This window comes from Cucurbita maxima, unplaced genomic scaffold, assembly GCF_002738345.1.
Source record: "Cucurbita maxima cultivar Rimu unplaced genomic scaffold, Cmax_1.0 Cma_Scf00030, whole genome shotgun sequence".
NCBI lineage: Eukaryota > Viridiplantae > Streptophyta > Magnoliopsida > Cucurbitales > Cucurbitaceae > Cucurbita > Cucurbita maxima.
Window position 1 is genome coordinate 1,742,474 of NW_019272046.1, and position 20,089 is coordinate 1,762,562.

A 20,089-nucleotide genomic window follows, 5' to 3' on the forward strand; every position below is an offset into this window, starting at 1 on the left:
ACGCTGGCTGAGGCGAACTCACGGGACAGTGGAAGAACCGACCCGCGATCCGCCGCTCCGTCTTCCTCACCCGAGGGTCCCGACGAACCCTAATCGCGGAAACAGACTGCTGTCGCCTTTGAGACCGCCGCCGTCCGGTTGTCCTTAACGGTGCGTCTGTCCCTCTTGTTAAGAATACCCCGGTGCTGGTTCGTTCCCACCTAAGAAGCCGCATTTAACTAACAAGCCGCACAGATGGGTTTTTATTGTTTTAGCTTATTGGATTTACGCTGATTTTTGCTTTTCTTGTTCAGCTAAGCAGACCAGTATAACTTATACCGTCACAACTCTATTTTCACGCACTCTCTTCATTATGACATCAGAGGGATCTGAATCAAAGGTATGAATGTTCTTCAACCTCCCTCTCTGAAAAATGTTTCAGGATATTATGAGATGTTTGTGTAAATAAAATGTTCAGAAACTAGAGGATTGTAAGGATAACGACGTGCAGTAAGGGCTAGGCATAGTAGTTTAAAGTAGAAGATGGGTCAATGGAGCCATGTTTGTAAGGTTAGGCATAGGTTGAGTCTCTTTCTTATATTGAGCCCAAAAACGCAATTCTGCCTCTAGTCCATATTCTTGCAATTCACTTCAAATCAACTAGAGGAGAGTGGCTACAATTTCTCAAGCCATTGTAGAATAAGTTGATTTCCAGGGTGAAGTAAAAAGCCTATATGGGTATAAACAAGGCGGTGAATGACATGGAGCATGAAACATGGGTAATTTGACATATTTTATGTATGTTAGAAGAAAGAAAGGGGCGCGAAGGTAGCAGTTGAATGGTTAGTTTGTTGGACAAGCGTAACTCGACACTTACGCCCATGGAAGTAATGTGTGCTTGAGTATTGAAAGAAGGTAGTGAGATTCTTATTGTTGGTAGGGGCGATGGATAGTCGGAACCTTTGACCATTGTAGACAACGGTGATCTTCCTAATAATGAGTTTGTTGTAATTTTTTATGCTTAGTATTACTCCCGTTGGATTTGTGGCTGTCCACTTGCTTTAGTCTTTATTACGTGCAGTACAAATTTTTTGCGGTAGTCTAACAAAATTTCATGAATCAAGAGTCTTAAGGGAAATTATTTCTAGTATAATTGGAAATTAACAAAATTTCCAATTATACTAGAAATAATTAATTTCCTGTTTGAGAATTTATGATTAAGGTCTAAAGTTTCTTTGGTTTGGACATTTGGTAAGTTTAATATGGTATTCCTTCCCTCTCCAATTCATTTTATAATTGTATCTCTATGTAATTAATGCCGATTGGATTGGGTTTTCTGAGCTCTGGGATCACTTTCCTCTCTTTTTTATATTTGTCTTGTCTATATCAGTGAGAAGTTACGACCTTACTCGAACATGATTTATTCTATAGGTTGTAAACATCGTTGAGAAGTTTTTTTTTTTTTTTTTTCTTTTCTTAATAGACTATTCTTAATCTGTGGAATATATGACTACTTGGATAAGGATCCAAGAGCCTTTTACACTATATTCAATACTCATGGTTAACTAATGATTGTTGTTGGATTGATACCTTTAGTAAGTTTTTCTTTGAAGGAAGAAGGAAGTCCGGGATTGCCGCTTCCCTTTATCTCTTAGTGTGGCACATTGTGTGTTACATTGTGTGTTACAACCTATTTATGCATGTAACGTCCATGTTCAGGATAAAACAGCCAGTAATAAACTTTTGGATGATTTGAAGTACAATGTTGAAGTGGCAGAAAACGTTGCTAAAGAGGCGCAGGTGTGATATCATCTATAGTTTTCACATCACATCACATCTCATCTCATCTACCTCTCCCTCTCTCAATGAAGTTTAAATTTGAATTTCCTCTGTGATTTAACACTAAATCCAATTATTTCCTGTTAGCGTTTGCCAATATCGGAGGCAACACCATTGTATGAGCAACTGCTGACGGTGTATCCCACTGCTGTGAGTTTCTTACATATTTCAATATCTTTTTTTTGTCTATTGTCACTTAGAGTATCTCCATTTTGAAACTTAAATCTTGCTTATTGTTGAGCTTGTGAGCAGCAATAGAGTAACTATTTCATAGGCTTAGTTAATGCTGGTTAGTACTTCTCATATTTTGCATATGATGATTATTCTGTTGACATTTTGTATTCCTTTAAAAATTCAAGGAACAACGAATTATTGATAATTAAATAGATTTGAGAGTAATCAACTTTAATATCAACAATTGTAACTTGCAACAATACCAAATTACTAATTTTGCTTCTATCGGAATAATTATTTTTGAAACCAAGAATGGTGTATACGACAGAGTGGGGCAAGGTTGGGTATCCACTTCCTCTAAATTCAAATAAGAATCTATTATAATGAAGATCTCTAACTGGCTTGAATTAGGAAAAGGAAATAATTTTAAGAAGGATCTAGACAAGGACTGCCATATGGCAGGAAGGAAGTACACTAACTCTTCATTTTCTATTGCCTGCCTAGCGACTCAGCACGTAAGCATCTTTGCCCATCGTGCTTTGGAATGATTGCAAATTGGTAGGTTGTAATAGGGGAAAGAAGTTTTAAAGGATCACTATAGGATGATGGATGACAGAGAATGTTTCTTACCATAGTCTTAGATAGAAATTGGTTAGTATGGTCAAGACGTTGTAGTTTAAAAGGATATTTATAGACTTCATAATGTGGATAGAATCATGGAACATGAACATCGTTGATTTAGTTTTGCCTGTCTCTAAGTTTGGATTGAAGAAGTGAGTACTATGTCATATTAATGAAAAGCTCATGATTTTCCTGTTATTGAGGATGCATAAATCTACCAATACTATGGTTCATGTTCTTTGTGTCTGTCTATGCGTATATGTTTTCCTACTTGATTACCTCATCTATTAGTTTCTCAGCTTATTGTCTCACACATGCACGGGTAAAAGTAGTTTTTTCTTTTTAGTTGGATGTAGCTTTATATATTTTAGATTCTATCTTTATACTATCCACTTTTCTTCAGGCTAAATATTGGAAGCAATATGTGGAGGCACACATGATTATTAATAATGATGATGCTACAAAACAGATATTTAGTCGGTGCTTATTGACCTGTCTTCACATTCCTCTTTGGTATGATCTTTGTTTCACCTATTAGTTATTTATGCATGATCCACAAGAACCTCACCTACAGGCAACATATAAAGTGTTACATTACTTGAAAGGGACTTTAGGAAAAAGAATCTTATTTAAAATAGAACAATTTCCTTGGCACCGATGCTGACTATGCTAAATTAATAGTAAACAGAAGATCTATGATGGGGCATTGTACTTTTGTCAGAGGTAATTTAGTGACATGAAATGGTAAAAAGAAAAATGTGGTGGCTAGATCATATGTTGAATCGGAGTTTCGTGCTATTGCGCAAGAGCCATGTGAGCTCTTATGATTGAAGAAAATTCTTGATGATTTATAGATTAAGGGAAAAGGTTCAATATAGTTGTATTGCAACAACAAATCATCTCTTACCATTGCACATAATCCTATCCAATATGATAGGACAAAGAATATTGAAATTGATCAACATTTTATCAATGAGAAATTGGAGAATGGAATAGTATATATTAGTTATGTATCCTCACAACATCAATTGGGAGATTTACTAACGAAAGGACTTTATTAGCTCAATGTTTCATGAGTTCGGATTCAAGCTGGGAATGGATGATATCTATTCCTACACTTGAGGGGGAGTGTTCAAGGAATAACCTTAATTTAAAGAATATTTGTGTAAGTCCTAGCCTTAATTTAAGGAATATTTATGTAATCCCATTAAATAAGATAATTAGTTAACCTCTCTTTTTTTCTGTAGTGTTACCTAATATCTAGGATCTATTTTTCTGTATTGTTACCTAGTATTTAAGGATTTAGTTAGCCTTTCTAGATGAGTAAGGCACTTATATTTAAGGGAGTAATAATAATTTACACTTGCAACACATCCAAAATTTTATTGAGAAGCCTGAAGGTAAATTTAAAAAATTTGGAATTTTAGGCGACGGCTATTCTTAAAATTGGCCTTTTGTTGTTTTCAGAGCTGCTTTTGAGAACCATTTTTGGTGACTGATAAACGTAATGCTTATTGTGCACGTGAAATTGTTATGTAATCTCACAATTTCACAAGGGCAAACTATGAAAAAATGAAAAAAAAAAAACCAAAAATGGTTTTCTAAGTATGTTTTTCACTGAATTTTTGGCTACATTTTTAACCATGCTGTCATGGTCAAATTTTTCTGAAAGAGTATACAGCATGTTTATCTTTGCACGTGTTGACGCTGTTAATAGTCTGGAACTGATTGTGTTAATTTTTTTTATCTAAAGGAACTAACTGTCCTGGGTAATTGTTCTGGTTAATTTTATCTATATACTATGGTTAATTAAAAATATATGGATTTTGGATGGACAAATGCTATACTTAGATAGCTAAATATCATAAATAACTGTGCCGATTTGTTTAATTGTTTATTACTGTGGGTTTAAGTTGCCTGTTTTGTCCCCATAAATCCATTTAAACAGTTAAACGGTACATACGCATGATTTAGATTTTAATCATTTTTACTGAGTGAAGTTTGGTAGCTTGAATACATTGGTGTTCCTTTTTTCATGTTCATGGCCTTTTTAGTGGAAAGACCTTTTGTTTCTGTCAGCTTCCTTTTAGTGGCTAAATTGAAGAATTTACTTCTGCTACTTTCGTTATTCAGGCGTTGCTACATCCGATTCATTAAGAAGGTCAATGAAAGGAAAGGAATGGAAGGCCAGGAGGAAACCAGAAAAGCTTTTGATTTTATGCTTAGTTATCTTGGTGATCATCTACACTTGATATTTTTTTTACCTTCTCTTTAAAGCTCTGCTGGTTTCACATTATGCTTTCAATTATATCTTAGTTCTCTAACAGAACCCAGTAGAACCAAATAGAACTAGAATATTGTTGAAATGTAAAAAGTAAAACAGAACAAAAACCTAAAAGTAATTTGAGGTTAATGGACCTTACATCTTGAAATCACTCGAGCCTTAACCTGTCGAACAATTGCCAACTTTCCTCTTCTCCCGCTCACTCTATTTATAATCAACTCCTAATGAGAATAATTGATGGACAATGGTAAATTTAAGTTTATATCAATACTTAACTCTCCTCTTCACTTGTGAGTTCAGAAATTAATTGAATATTAATTGGGGAGGAAATGATTATAGGGTTCAAACATGTGACCTATTTGGATACCAAAACGAACTTCTACTATTTCTTCCTTATTTAAATACAATATTAAAAAACTAACCAAAAAAGTAAAACTGATAATATAATAAAAACCCGTCAAACTTTAGGCCTCAAATATTATAAATTAAACAGAAAAAGATAATTTTTGAGTTGATAGTTAAGAATGTCCTAACTTTGACATTAATTTTAACCATTACGAATGCGTCAGATTATAACTGTAACTACTGCATTTGCTACTAGGTGTTGACATATCATCTGGCCCCGTGTGGATGGAATACATTGCCTTCTTGAAGTCACTTCCGGTTTGTTGGACTCTTTATATCATATATTTCTTATCACCTTTTAATAATGAGTTTGGTGGTTCGTTAATATTATAGATAATCGTTGTTCAGTTCGTGCCACCATTATAGGCTCTAAGCTCACAGGAGGAGTCACAGCGTATGACTGCTATGCGGAAGGTCTACCAGAGAGCTATTATCACTCCTACCCATCACATTGAGCAACTATGGAGGGATTATGAAAATTTTGAGAATTCTGTCAGCCGTCAACTGGCAAGTAACCTTCATCTTTGGTTTTAGTCATGTTTTCTTTCGTTGATCTCAGCAGCAAATGTGCTGGATTCATGGACTTATGTTCCAGATGAATGAAAAACTAACTACATTCGCGCATGTGTATGTTAAATCTATATATATATATATGTATGTATGTATGTATATGTATGTATATGTATGTATGTATGTATGTATGTTTTCTTTGTGTAATAAAGACAATTGGTGTTATTTTCTGGAGCAGGCAAAGGGACTAATATCTGAATATCAACCAAAATTTAATAGTGCTCGGGCAGTCTATAGGGAGAGGAAGAAGTACGTGGATGAGATTGATGACAACATGCTTGCTGTACCACCAACTGGCTCCCCGAAGGCAATTTTTTTCCTCCTTTCTATGATATGTGATTGGTGGCCATATATTTCTGTTGTTCAAGCATGTGACTGATACATGTGATTGTGCGTTTAAGGAAGCTGTAACTATCTTATTTTCTTATTGGGGAGTTTTCCTATCTCTTCGTGGCTCCTTTTTTCTTGTATTAGTACAATAGTCTAAAATTTAATGTCATCATTGCCCTGAAAAGCTTTGCATCATATCTCGTTAGCTAACTCTTCTTTGAAAGACTAAATTCGAAGCCTTTTCAAGATCCCTGCATATTTTCCAAAATTTTTGTGGAATCATGTCTGCCCTTCTCGTACATAAAAACTTTTACAGTCTAAATGCACGTAACTTATGATGCTTGATTGTTAGATACTAGATATTCCCCTCAGAGAATTTCAAATACATGGTAAATTGATTATGTTGTTTGTGATCATTGGGTGGTAATGTAGTGTTAAAAGTATTGCTTACTTCGCTTTGTTCTTTGGAAATCGGTGACACATACACTGGCAAGGCTGTATTATTGAAGCATCCTACTATGAGATAATCCAAGTGTTTAAAATTTGATCTCACAGGAAGAGCTGCAATGGATGTCATGGAAAAGGCTAATAGCATTTGAAAAGTAAGAATCTACCATGGGTGTCAGTTACTTTGGTTTGCATTGAAAATATTTTGTCACTCTTTTATTTGTGTCGTTTGGGATGTACCATACTGTTAAGATATATTTATGCACTATTTATATTCTGTTATATATTGATTCTGTTTTAGGCTGTTTGTGCTCTGCTATAGCTTTATTCTCTAGTATATTTGTATTTGTGTGAACCTATGAATGATATAGAGATGTACATGTAAGTGTACAAGGTTAACCTAAGTAGGAAAATGTAAAAAGAAAATAAAAGACAACCCAACTAATATTTTTATTAAATTACAATTGTATTAATATAAGAATTCCAACACTTCCCTGAAGTTAGAGCATATACATTTATCATGCCCAACTTGTTAGAGAGGTCATCTTTTTGTGCTCCATTTAATGTCTTTTTGAAGATATTCTATGGATACAAAACCTTATTGTATCATTTCATCTACAAAATGACAGTCGACCTCAAAATTCAGAGGAAATCCCCAGAGGATACACCAAACCTTATTAACATTTTGTGTCTAAATGTATCTTCTGGTATTGTTGTTGATCTATTGCACTGGGATCTTGAATTATAATTTCTCTTACATATTTGATCTAATTTCAGAGGAAATCCCCAGAGGATAGACAGTACATCATCGAACAAGCGGATTATATTCACATACGAGCAGGTAGCTAATGATTCAAAATTATTATGATGCATATGGGTACTAAATTTGTATACTGATTTATGGGTTATCAAAGACATTCATCAATAGTGATTCTGTGGTTCAGTTCGTTGATTTTGCAGTATTTATTGTTTCTTTAACATTATTGAAATGGGGTCTCGCTAAAGGCAATATCCGATCCACTTCCCATCATATCAATAGCCATTTTCATGGCCAATCCTCAGTTAGCTGAGTCTGCTTCATAATTTCTTCTAGCCTAACCGGTTTCTACTCACCTCTTCAGCCCTAATTGTAGGGTCAAGCCCATTCAAAAACGTATTTTCTAGAACATCCTCCGACAGTTCTGCAACGGCGTTGAGTATGTCTGAAATTTCATCTGAAATTCAGCCACGATTCCTTCTTGCATAATTGACAAAAATCTCACGAATAAACTTCCCTTTTGTGATGGCCAGAATCTAGCAAACCACATGGTTTTTAGATCCTCCCAGGACTTAAACTTCCTTCAATTATTGACCAAGGGTACCAGTCAACTACGTGCTGCTCAAAATTAAGGATCGATACTATGATTTTATTTCTATCACTCAATTGGTGCATTTCAAAATATCTCTCAGTCTGGAATAACTAGGAATCAGGATTAATCCTAGAGAAAATTGACATCTCTAACTTCTTGAACTTAATTCACTCGCTGTTGCCTTCTTCCTTCTTCGAATGAGATGATTCCCCTTCCTTAGCGACTCTGCCGAAGAAATGCTGCAGGTGTTTTCCCATGCTCTAAACCGCTTCTTTAATCTCTCCTATTTCTTTCTCAATACCTTTCATCCTTTCTTCAATCAGTTCCTAGGCCATTTTTTGTGTTTGCCTCAAGATGATCTAATACCACTATGTTAGGCATCTAACAGAAAATCACTCGTAAAACGCATACAAAATAAACAAACAAGATAATAAAGAGGAAACCAACAGTGTTCTATTTATAGTTCAATAAATAGTGGGTTATGCAACTGATTGGATTGATATGACAAGGAAAAACAGTCACCAAGAACATTCCCAGCTATTTGAGAGAGCTGGTCTTCTCCTCCTCAAGACTGAAACAGTCTACAAAATTCTACACTAACTGTTACATGTCAGACCCCTAATAACCATCCACCCCCCAACCCAGTGCAACAGAATGCACAATCCCTGTTGTCCCACTCTTAACTGTTTCTCATCTTTTTCCCATTTTACCGTTTCTTGACTATGTATGTATAATGGAGGCCTCACACACTCATTCGCAAAGGGGTCAGTTATGCTAGTTTAGCAAGTCTTCAGGTCAGAGGTTTCCGGAAGCATCCCATATTGCAAACGAAAAAAAGAAAAAAAAGGTAGAGAGAATGATCCAACCTAGTTTTAGTATAAGCACTTTATGTGCTTCTAGCGTAAGCTGCTCTTTGTTTGATGTTATCCGTACTCTTCAGATATATATTCATCTTGGCATAACCATTTATTGATAATGTTCAAATGATTGATTTCTTCTTTCTACTTGGATCTTTTCAGTGTCTTATGTACCTGTACCATTATCCTGATGTATGGTATGATTATGCTATGTGGCATGCAAATAATGGATCAATAGATGCTGCAATTAAAGTATTTCAGCGAGCTTTGAAGGCTCTTCCTGGTAAGTTAATTATTTTTCTTTTCTATAGATATTTTTTTCCCATTGCCTTCTTGTTTATTATTTAATAAAAAACTGGGTTTACTCATATAACAAGGTAGTGTTTTTCAAGCATATATGTTAGTTTCTTGCTTTCTTTCTTCTTCTCTGCATATATGGTGTACATCAAACTAGTCATCTCGTGAAGTGTATTAGTATTTTCTTAATGGATTATCTCAAGTAGCTCGAACATTTTGATTTTGTTTCCTGTATTTATACTCCTAGTTTCATTTCTCCTCTTTACTCCTCCAATCACCTTTTCTCTTATTTTACATACAGGCTCAGATATGCTCAAATATGCTTATGCAGAGCTAGAAGAATCTCGTGGATCACTTCAGGCATTGAATCTTGGTTTCCTTGAACATTTTGTATATCAAGTTTGTCTATTTGTTTAACTCTAAATTCTTTATTGTAGTCGGCAAAGAAGATATATGAAAGCATTTTGGGCGATGGGATTAATGCGACTGCACTGACACATATTCAAGTGAGTTTGACATTTTTGCTTGTGAATGCTTCCACATACGTGCATGGTGTCATGATCATACATGTCTAAGGCGTATTGCTCATGGTCGCATGCTTACACAACCTATTTAGTCATATTTTCATTGTATGTTTTAACTTTCATATGTTTATTTCATTTTCTTATGCTTTTGTAACCTTATGATTCTTTGCAATTTTTGATGTGCAAGCTTATCATGAACAATTTGCCTCATAATGTACTATAACGGGGTATGACTAGTTGTAAACCCTTTCTTACTTGGTTGTATGCTTTCAATGTTGTCCCTTGTTGCGAGCATATAACATTTGAGAAACTTTCTAAACTATATTCCAAAACTTTCTCTAACCTCATTTCTTAAAATTATTTTTCTAAACCCGGATGGAGGTTACAAAATAGGGCTGTTATGCCATTAGTGATCCAGATTCGAGTTAGTTGACTTGATTATAGGAAAAGAAAGGGCCACACGATAGTTGACTCCTAAAATTGGAATCAGTAATCATGCATGTGACCAAGTAGTTAGGAAAGTCCCATGTTGGCAGATTGAATGAGACCAAGTAGTTAGGAAAGTCCCATGTTGACAGATTAAATGAGATCAGAGAGTAAATGTTCTATTTGAGAGAAGTCTTTGACAGCGTTCAGTATTTGAAATCTCGCTTGGATGAGATTGCTGTTAAAGTCGATAAGATTGACACAATTGCTAGCTTTAGATGAGATGCTCATCCAGGAGTTGATGATGAGGGTCAAGACCCTGAAAGCCGAAGCTGTGAGACCAGGTAGCTTTGAGCTTGGGGACAGCTTGAGTGCTCTAGCCTAGATGTAATAGTGTGTGGAAGAGTTAGGCAACTCCCGAAATGCAATAGTTTGGATGGTCACAAACCTTTCTGAAGATTTTAGAGTTGCCCCGATGCTGTGAGGACAAAGGCGAATCTATCATGAGAGCGGTGGGAAATCAAGTTCGACTAGGTGTGGTCCAGTTCAACTAAGTGAAACTGCTTGAACCTAAGCCCTCTTGTAGGGCTCGTGATGCCAAAACATTGGAGAATTTCATTTTTTATTTGGAACAATACTTAGAGGGTCACAAGAGTACAATTACGGAGGAATCAAAAGTTACCTTAGCAACACACCGAACTATGGTGGAGGTCTTGGTATGTCGACATTCAAAATTGATACATGAGAAGGACTTAAGCAAGAATTGTGTTCTTTGTTTTTCCCAATGAATGTTGAAATTTTGGCAAGAAGCAAATTACAAGAGTTGGAACACATTGGAAAAATTCAAGAACAAGGGTAGTTTGTTGGGTTAATGCTAAAAATTTGAGATGTCAAAAATAGAAGAGATCCTCGCTAAGCCACGATGTGGGTTCAGAAACTTTTTGTGAAGTGGAAAGGGATCTCTGATGCTTTGATTAGTTGGGAGCAAGTCAAAGATCTGAAATCAATTGCAATCTAGCTCACAGAGTTGTCATGCTTGTCCAAATTGTGTTGCCCATGGCCACATGTCCATGACAACCCGTTTACTCATATTTTCATTGTATGTCTTTATTTTTGTATGTTCATTTCATTTTCTTAATACTTTTGTAAGCGTTTGACTTCTCACCATTTATGATGTGCATGCCTTTTAGGCAATTAGCCTCACAATGTACTATAGGGGTATGCCTACTTGCCAATCATTTATACTCAAGTACTATCAATGTTGCCATTGAACCTTATTTCTTGCTAGCTTATAATATTTTCTTTCTAAAATGATTTCCAAAACTTTATCTTACCTGATTTTCTAAAACCACTCTCTAAAATGGGGGTGGAGGTTGCAAGATAGAGCTGTTGTGCTACTGGCAATCCGAATTCGAGTTGGCTGCATGCTCGAAGGTGATAATAAGTATCACACAATCTCTTTGTGAGACATTCTATTGCGAGACGTGGCTTTGAATAGATGGTTCACACTTCACGAGGACTTGCAAAATGTTGAATGCTTTAGATGCATGGTTTTGTGGGAAAATGAAAATCATATTATGTTCCCTTTTTTCGTGGAATATGAAAGTCTAAACCTATTTAAAGTGGCAAATCTTTAGTGTTTGAGGGAATGAATTCCAGCTTTGAAATGTTTGTACGAGTATACTATTAATGTTATGGATCATGTTGGATTTTAGGTTGGGGTGGGATCTTATTATTAAACAAGGATTTCAAAAGTTCTGATCTCCTGTCACTAGCAGAAACGGGAAAGAAATCAAATTATTTCATTTTCAGCACCCAGACTTTTTTGCTCTATGGTTTGCTATGCATATGTATTGTATGCCTTGCTATTGAGGATTCTATGGGAAGTATACCTGACTTGTTGCTTGTGATGCAGTTTATCCGTTTCCTTAGAAGAAACGAAGGAGTTGAGGCTGCTCGCAAGCACTTTTTGGATGCTCGCAAGTTCCCAAATTGCACATATCATGTTTATGTTGCTTATGCTATGATGGCCTTTTGTCTCGACAAGGATCCCAAGGTCTCTCTCTTTCCACTTTGGTAATGCTATTCTAGATCTGATCAGTTACTCTACTTAAGATAAGGAATTGAATGTCGTTCTTACACTTCTAAAGTTGCCATTTGTGCTAAAAGCAATGTAGTTGCTTCTATTTTCATGTGAGGTCAAGATGTGGATTATATGCTCTTAATGCTCTGCTCATCGATGTTTTGAATAAACCAATTTATTTTTGCTCCTATGGCCATGATTAATTAAAGACGTGTTGCATTTAACTAAGCAAGAATATGTGCATCATCTTATTTACTTGTCTTCAACGATGCTGCAGATTGCACACAATATTTTTGAAGATGGAATGAAACGGTTTATGAATGAAGCCACGTATATTCTTGAGTGAGTTTGTCCATCTCTGATATTTAGAACTGTGAACTGTCACTAAGTCCAGACCTTATGGTGACAATTATTAAGAATTTCAACGAGTTAACTATTTTTATCTGCATTTCTTGAGAGTACCAATACATTTTTCAGAGTACCCTTTGTCCTTCTTCAATAAAGCTATAAGGCTGTAACTCTTTGGTGGTATGGTATCTGCTTGATTTAGGAGTTTGGAAGGTTAGAAATAGGATTATATCTAGTGGGGATAGAACAGTCTTCTAAAAACTCTAAAAATGTTCCAGCAGGGCGCTTTTCCTGAGGTATTCTTCAAAATCCCACCATTTTCTAATCAAATTTTTGGAAAATCTCTGGTTTCTTTGATTCTATTATCTTTTTTTGAATAATATTTTATTTTATTTCTTATATAAAAGAATTGTAAACATTTTTGCATTTTATGCCTGAAAAAAAAGCTTCACCCTTTTTTTCTTAAGTCATAAAACTATTGCGCTTTTGAAAAGAACTACTAGGATCGGAGAGATATTGAGGATGTGGGATAGCTTAATTTGGTGGGTCTCGATTGGCTGCCAACAACCAGAACTTAATATCCTGTATTTTGTTTACAGATCAGCATAACTTTTAATCCTCTCTTTTATGTCTTACAAAAAATTGGTGCCAATTGATATGTGTGTAATTTGACAGATATGCAGATTTCCTTGCTCGATTGAATGATGACAGGAATATTCGGGCTTTATTTGAGCGCGCTTTAAGTACCTTGCCTCTAGAGGAATCCACTGAGGTAGCTGAAATTTGTGTGTTAGTTTTATTTATACTTCCGATAGCTTGCCACGTTACAAAAGATCAACATTTTAGCCTCAACAAAGTGATAGTGCTTTTTCTACTGTGCTGTATAGTAATTTGTTATCCAAAATGAGCAACAATGGATTTAAGTTTCCTTGTTTTCTTTGCTTAGCCACCTTGTCTCATTGTCCAGTTTTATAGCAAACTCATATTGGTACATTAACCTTTGAACATGTCGTTGGTACATCAAATTGTGTGGTGCATATCGATTTCTTAACATAATGCTGATGCCTTGGGTTACGACTTAAGTTATTTCTCCTTGTTTCCTATATAAAAAAATTATTTTATTGACTCTTGTAGTCTTTAACTGTACCATTGAAAAGCAGTAGAGTTTGTAGCCGATGCATATGTATTAACATGCTTTAAGTTGTTTTTCTAGTCCTAATTTTACATTGTACGTTCACACCCTTGATCATGGTTGCAGTCCCAAAACCGTTCTCTTTTTTAAAGAACTCAAGTATTTGTTATTATTTTAAATTTACTGACTCCTTTTTTGGCTGCTAATTCATGGGTAAATTTGAAAATTTCATCCAAATTATGAGATTTTTTTCTCTCTATACAGTTTTTTTTTCTCATAATACTTATTATGCATTTTCATTATTGATTGTTGCGGTAAGAATGGCCTTAATTTAAGAAATATTTGTGTAATTCATGTCCTTAAGTGAAGAGATATTTGTGTAATCTCAAGGGAAGTAGTTGACCTTAATTTTTTGAATGTTTATTTATTATCTAAGGATTTAGTTAGATTTATTTTCATGTATTGTTATCCGGTATTTAGGATTTATTTAGTCTTTTTGTATTATAAAAGGAATATGTACCTCTCTAAGTTATTCTACTTGTTCTTATCTCCAGGTTTGGAAACGGTTTGTCCATTTTGAGCAAACTTATGGAGACCTAGCTAGCATGCTGAAGGTACTACTTTTATTTTCTTGTTTGTTTTTTTTTTTCTCTATAGAAGTGAATTAGTCTGTTCATGGAGACCTAGAGAGCAATAAGATGTCTTTTTAGGATATTTCTCGACCACAAAGGGGTATAAATGTTACAACCCTACATCTAGGAATTCTTACACTTTACTTAAGCTGACATTCACCAAACATAAACCGTTCTTCTTTAAGACCTCCCTTCAGGGGGAAGCATAGAGATTGAAGAGGGTCCTTAGGAAACTATTGAATCTTAGACACACTAAATAACTAGCCCACATAACAAATTATTGAGTCTATGCTTGCTACTAATTCTAATTATGTGCTTACCCCTACTATTGTAGAATATGAGTCTACCCCTACTCGAGTAGAGTTACCAACTCAACCATATGCTCCACCTACATTGCCTAATTCGTTGTTCTCTCAAGTATATGCTAGAAGGAAAGACATTTTAGAACTGATACAAGTCAAAACATCCGTTCATATTCTTCAGTCATTGATAAACAATTGACTTTACTCAAAATGAGGATGTGTTAAGTTTCATTGTGAGTCTAAATTCAATTGCCATATCTGACACTATTTCTGAAATTTTATCCAAAAGAGAATGGCAGGATGCTATGTGAGAAGAAATGCAGTCTCTAGAAAGGAATAACATGTGGGAGGTTGTGGATAGACCAAAAGAAAAAAGTATAGTTTTGTGTACGTGGCTTTCACAATAAAGTACAAGGTCGATGGAATGTTGGAAAGGTATAAGGTAAGGTTAGTAGCTTAGGGATACAGTCAAACCTACAGTATAGATTACCAAGAGACATTTAGTTGTGAGGATGAGCCCCATAAGAATATTATAAGGTAAAGTTAGTAGCTATGGGATACAGTCAAACTTACGTTATAGATTACAAGGAGACATTTAGTTGCGAAACGGGAAAATGCCATAAGAATGGATACCAAACTCCAAATTGGTTGAGGGGAAAAGCTTAGAATATGGATTTGAATGGAACAGTGAAGGCCTTCCTTTCCATCCATCGTGAAAGGTTGGATTTGTGAGGATTCCGATGAGTTGCTGGTTATCTCGCAAATTCAACCACTGGGTCGGTGAGCAGGTCAACATTCGACCCGAGGCCACTTTCTATTTGGTGTACTCTCACCCAGGCTTTTTGTATTTAAAAGTTAGTACTTGGTTCAAATTTATGCAAAGTGGGAAATTTAAAAGAAAATTAACTTTGACATGGGGAGAATATCTCATCTCCCATTTTTCTTTTCTCCTATTTATTAATACATTTTCTTGTTACCTATATATTTATATATATACAAAGCCAATAGGGTCTACCTGACAAGAAAACAAAGGATAGGCACTAATATTTGAAGTATTAATGTTTCAAGGAAAGTATTTCTTTAACGGAAACAAATATCTCACCATTTACAACCTTGGTAGTTGAACCATGTATTGAATTTCATTTGTGATCACTTTTAGACGGTGCCAAGCTTTGTGAGAGAAAATGAATTGTTGTTTTTATCATCACCTCATATGAACAATGAGAATGTTGTTGTCCCACCTCTTCATATATTTGTAACCTTGTATAGGTTGAGAAAAGAAGAAAGGAGGCTCTTTCTCAAATGGGTGAAGATGGAGCGTCAACACTGGAAAGTTCATTGCAAGATATTGTATCCCGGTATAGTTTTATGGATCTCTGGCCATGCACATCTAGTGATCTGGATAATTTGGCCAGACAAGAGGTAATCACAATTCAGTTCATTGCAGTTTGTATGATTTGCTAGAGATGCCTTTGATCATAAAAGCAGGCCCTGTTGGGAGTGTGTTATCTCCCTTTATCAGACCCGTTTGTTTATTACACTGCAAAAACATGGATAGTACATGTTGAATATAAACTTTATTCCTTGTAAGCTTTTTATATGACTGGCTCTACTTCCATTCCTTCAGTGGCTCGCTAAGAACATGAGTAAGAACTCAGAAAAATCTATTCTGCCTAGTGGAGCTGGTTTTTTAGGTAATTGAAATGTTCTTTGTAAAAATATTTTGGTCATCTCTGTTTCTGCTGGGTAAGCTCTGTTCTTTTTGGTTCAGATACTGGTTCTGCTGGTCTTCTGAGTCATTCAAATCCATCTACAAAGGTTGTTTATCCAGATACCTCTCAGATGGTTATTTATGACCCAAGCCAAAAATTAGGTACTTGCGAAACTCTGTTTTCTTATCCTGAATGTTAAGCAATATGGATCTAATCTAGTTCTATTATAATCTATCTTATATGACTGCCTTAATTGGTGGTTTCATATTTTCGGAGTCGGATGATTTATTTATTTATTTTAGTACCAACCATTTCATTCTTATAAATTAGTCTGACTAATCTTATATAATATTTAGTAGTTCCCAAAATATTTTGGATTGTGATAAAAAATTTGTTTGGTATCTATTTGTAATCCATCTAACACTAACACTTAAGAGAGTTATTCAATAGGGAGAAGGTTATTAGCTGCTTGGATTGATAATAACATGAGCAATGATGACACTCCCAGCTTTTTGAGAGAGCTGATTCTCTCGTTTTAGAAAATTTGTCCACATAATGCCCTACCTCACTGCAAACCCTTTCTAAACCTCCCATGCCCTGCCTTTCCGTACAAACGGACAATATCAAAGGGTCAGCACCTCGACCATTTTTCTTTCTAAAATAAAATGAGTATGGACAACTGGAGGCCTCACTAAAATTTCTAAACCAGTTTTACCTACGACTCTTGGAAAGAACATTATCAGTTTATCATCGCTAGTAATTCTATAAAATATCCTTTTGTGACCGTCTTTTGTCTTAACGATATTAAGTGCCAAGTACTGGGACTCTACTAGTTCCCTGCTCATTTTTTGATGGAATGGTTATTAATAATAATAATTTTTTATTGTTATGTTACGAGGAACTATAAGGAAAAAAATGAGTGAAAATGGCCCAAATTGAATACTTCGCAGTTAGGTAAGTAGAAGTCAGAGTCAGATATTCTTAGTTTGGTGATACCATTAGATAAACTTGGGAAAATTCATTTAATCATATGCCTTACAGAGGTTTGACATAGTAAGCGTATATCTATATCTATATATATATATAATATTAAGTTGAGCTGATGAACATGTTTGGCGGATTAAGACATTAGGTATGTAATGAATGATGTTTACTGAAATACTAGAACACTCCGTGAAAAAAATATTTTTCGTTGGATTTTATGAGTAACTCCAAATATCCTGCTAAAAATAGGCAATTCCATGTTCAAACGTCAATACCAATTGATTATTTGATTTGATTTTACCAAACTTGCTCTTCATTTGGTGGTGGTGACAGGAATTCTTCCAACTGCAACAGCTTCAGGACTTCCTGCTAATCCTATCACCTTATCAAATCCTGCTTCCGTTGTGAGTGGAGGACCAACTAATGTATTTGACGAAATACTAAAAGCAACACCAGCTGCATTAATAGCATTTCTTGCTAACTTACCTGCCGTTGATGGTAACCTTTCTTATTATGTCTTCTTTTGAAGGCAATTAAATGCTTCAAGATTGTTTAATTGTGAATGATTGTTTCAAGTCTTTTATTTTTATTTTACTATTATTATTATTTGTGAAATAAGAAAAAAGAGATAGGCAGTGTTCACTCGAACGTTAATAGCCTTATTTTATGAACTCTTTCTACAAGAGGCTGGGAACTTGGTGGTCTAATCATCCAGGCATGTCATGATATCTACTGTTATTTCCTGATTTCTGTTCATGTCAGTTACCTGTTGCGTACTATACCGGCCGGTGATCTTTGCATTTTTGGCATGTTCATACTTGAACTGCATCTTAAACAATAACCACCGTTGATCTCCTGAAATTTTCAGGTCCGACCCCAGATGTTGATATTGTACTATCAGTTTGTCTAGAGAGTGACATACCTACAGTTCCTTCGGTCAAATCAGGGGCAACACCAGCACAAGGCTCGGCTGGTCCTGTTCCTACCACTAGTGATTCTTGTACAAGCAAGTCTCATGCATTTTCAAATTCCTCCCTAAAGCATACCAGAGATAGACAATCAGCAAAGAGAAAAGATTATGACAGTATGTCCTTTATTTTCTCTGTTTACAGTTTCCGTTGGTTTATGCTACCCTTAACCTTTACATAACATGCTTATTTGAGCAAATATTATCTATTCGGTACAACGTGGCTGAAATCCCTTTATAGGCCATGACATTCTACTTTTCGTCAAACCATTCACTTTCTGTTACCTTTTATCGTGTCAAATTGTTCTAACATTTGTAATTTAACTTAATTCGATTATCAAAATAATGTGATCAATTATGTCTCTTCTAAGTGATTGGACTGTTAGACTATTTTAGGATTAGCTAGCAGTTACCATATTTTTCTATTAGGTTCCTACAGTTTGAAACTGTCAGATATATAAATGAATTTGTATCGAATTCCAGTGGATGCATTAACGATTGATGATGTATTAAACTAGCACTCATGATATGGCTAGCATAATCTTTTGTATTGGATTCTATTAAACTAGCACTCATAGATATAGTGAATTTAGTCATTAGCTTCAAAAACATGATTAGTATTCAAATAAATAAAAAATGAAACAGTAATACCAGCATAGGAATTCGTTGTTCTGATATTATCTCAAATCACTATTAAAGATCGAAAAGTTAGGTGAATTTTCTCACATTTTTAGGCTTTCCCTCAAGGTTTTTATAAAACACGTCTGCTAGGGAGAGGTTTTCACATCCTTATAAAATGTGTTTCATTCTACTCCAACCGATGTGGGATCTCACTGACTAATTTGATCAAACAATGTATATATATTTTTTTTAATCTAACACTTCCTTTAGACTATTCTTTTATTCCATTTGAATTGTGAAGTTTACCTATTGTGTTAGTTGGGTTTGGATTTGGGCCGAGTTCGAGTCTCCCTTTTCCATATTTTACATAATCTTTTGTTAAGATTAGCATTGATCTTGTTATAACTAGACGTGGTGTTTGTTGATTGGTTGATAGGACAAGAGGATAATGAAAGTACAACAGTCCAGAGTCAGCCATTGCCTAAAGATTTCTTCAGGATAAGGCAAATCCAGAAAGCTCGAGGTGCTACTTCTTCCCAAACAGGTTCTGCTTCCTATGGTAGTGCTATTTCTGGTGATCTATCTGGTAGCACTGGTTGAGTTCATATAATTTTATTTTTAAATATTTGCATTTAGTTGATAATAGATACTCTAATATTCCATTAAAGTTATGTTTTAGAGAAGCTAGAAGAATCATCAATTGGCTTCACCATCTTATGCTTGCTACATTCATAGCTTCTATAATTATTCTTTTCCTGAGAAAGCCCTGTGTTTAGAATGATGAATGCACTGGAGTTGATTTTAGATTAGAGTTCATAGAAGTTTTCTTCTTTTTTCCCTTTTACGTCTCGTATTCGACCGTTCTATGCGTTAATTTCTTGCTAGACAAGGTTTTCATGAAGCCAAAAGCTAGAATTTTATTTACAAGAGTGGATAGTTCTGGGGTCGGCATTCTACAAATTACTTTGTTCATTAAGCACGATGGCATTATTGTTTTTGCTCGAAGGTCGAGTTCGGCTTGAAGACGTTCCTCATTGTGTGAGAACATGCAATAGAAATTCGTCATGTTTATTACTCGAAAAATGTTGGTGTTTGAACCAAACTGAACAATGTAATATCTAGTTCGAAAATAATTTGAATGGTTTGAGTCTTAACTTACTTTCATGTATTGAAGTGGTTTGAATGTCGGATCCCTTTATTGGAGTG

At 35.1% G+C, this 20,089-nt stretch overlaps 1 protein-coding gene across 2 annotated transcripts; it reads left to right on the forward strand.

The window, feature by feature from the left end:
- The first annotated feature begins 14 nt into the window (after positions 1 to 14).
- On the forward strand, positions 15 to 20,016 carry LOC111465940 (cleavage stimulation factor subunit 77). 2 transcript variants are annotated; one of them, XM_023110420.1, is made up of 24 exons: positions 15 to 150; positions 294 to 379; positions 1,699 to 1,779; positions 1,906 to 1,968; positions 3,017 to 3,126; positions 4,747 to 4,847; positions 5,499 to 5,560; positions 5,669 to 5,809; positions 6,051 to 6,179; positions 6,758 to 6,804; positions 7,427 to 7,490; positions 9,018 to 9,138; positions 9,454 to 9,512; positions 9,590 to 9,658; positions 12,018 to 12,158; positions 12,463 to 12,527; positions 13,209 to 13,305; positions 14,220 to 14,279; positions 15,869 to 16,021; positions 16,227 to 16,293; positions 16,371 to 16,472; positions 17,629 to 17,793; positions 18,164 to 18,379; positions 19,320 to 20,016. In XM_023110420.1, the coding sequence occupies exons 2-24, from the start codon at positions 353 to 355 to the stop codon at positions 19,481 to 19,483; spliced, it is 2,304 nt and encodes a 767-aa protein (XP_022966188.1). In that variant the 5' UTR covers positions 15 to 150; positions 294 to 352; the 3' UTR covers positions 19,484 to 20,016. The 2 variants fall into 2 exon arrangements, with proteins under 2 accessions (XP_022966188.1, XP_022966187.1); XM_023110419.1 differs by having other exon boundaries at positions 26 to 188; positions 19,320 to 19,483.
- Positions 20,017 to 20,089: the final 73 nt, after the last annotated feature.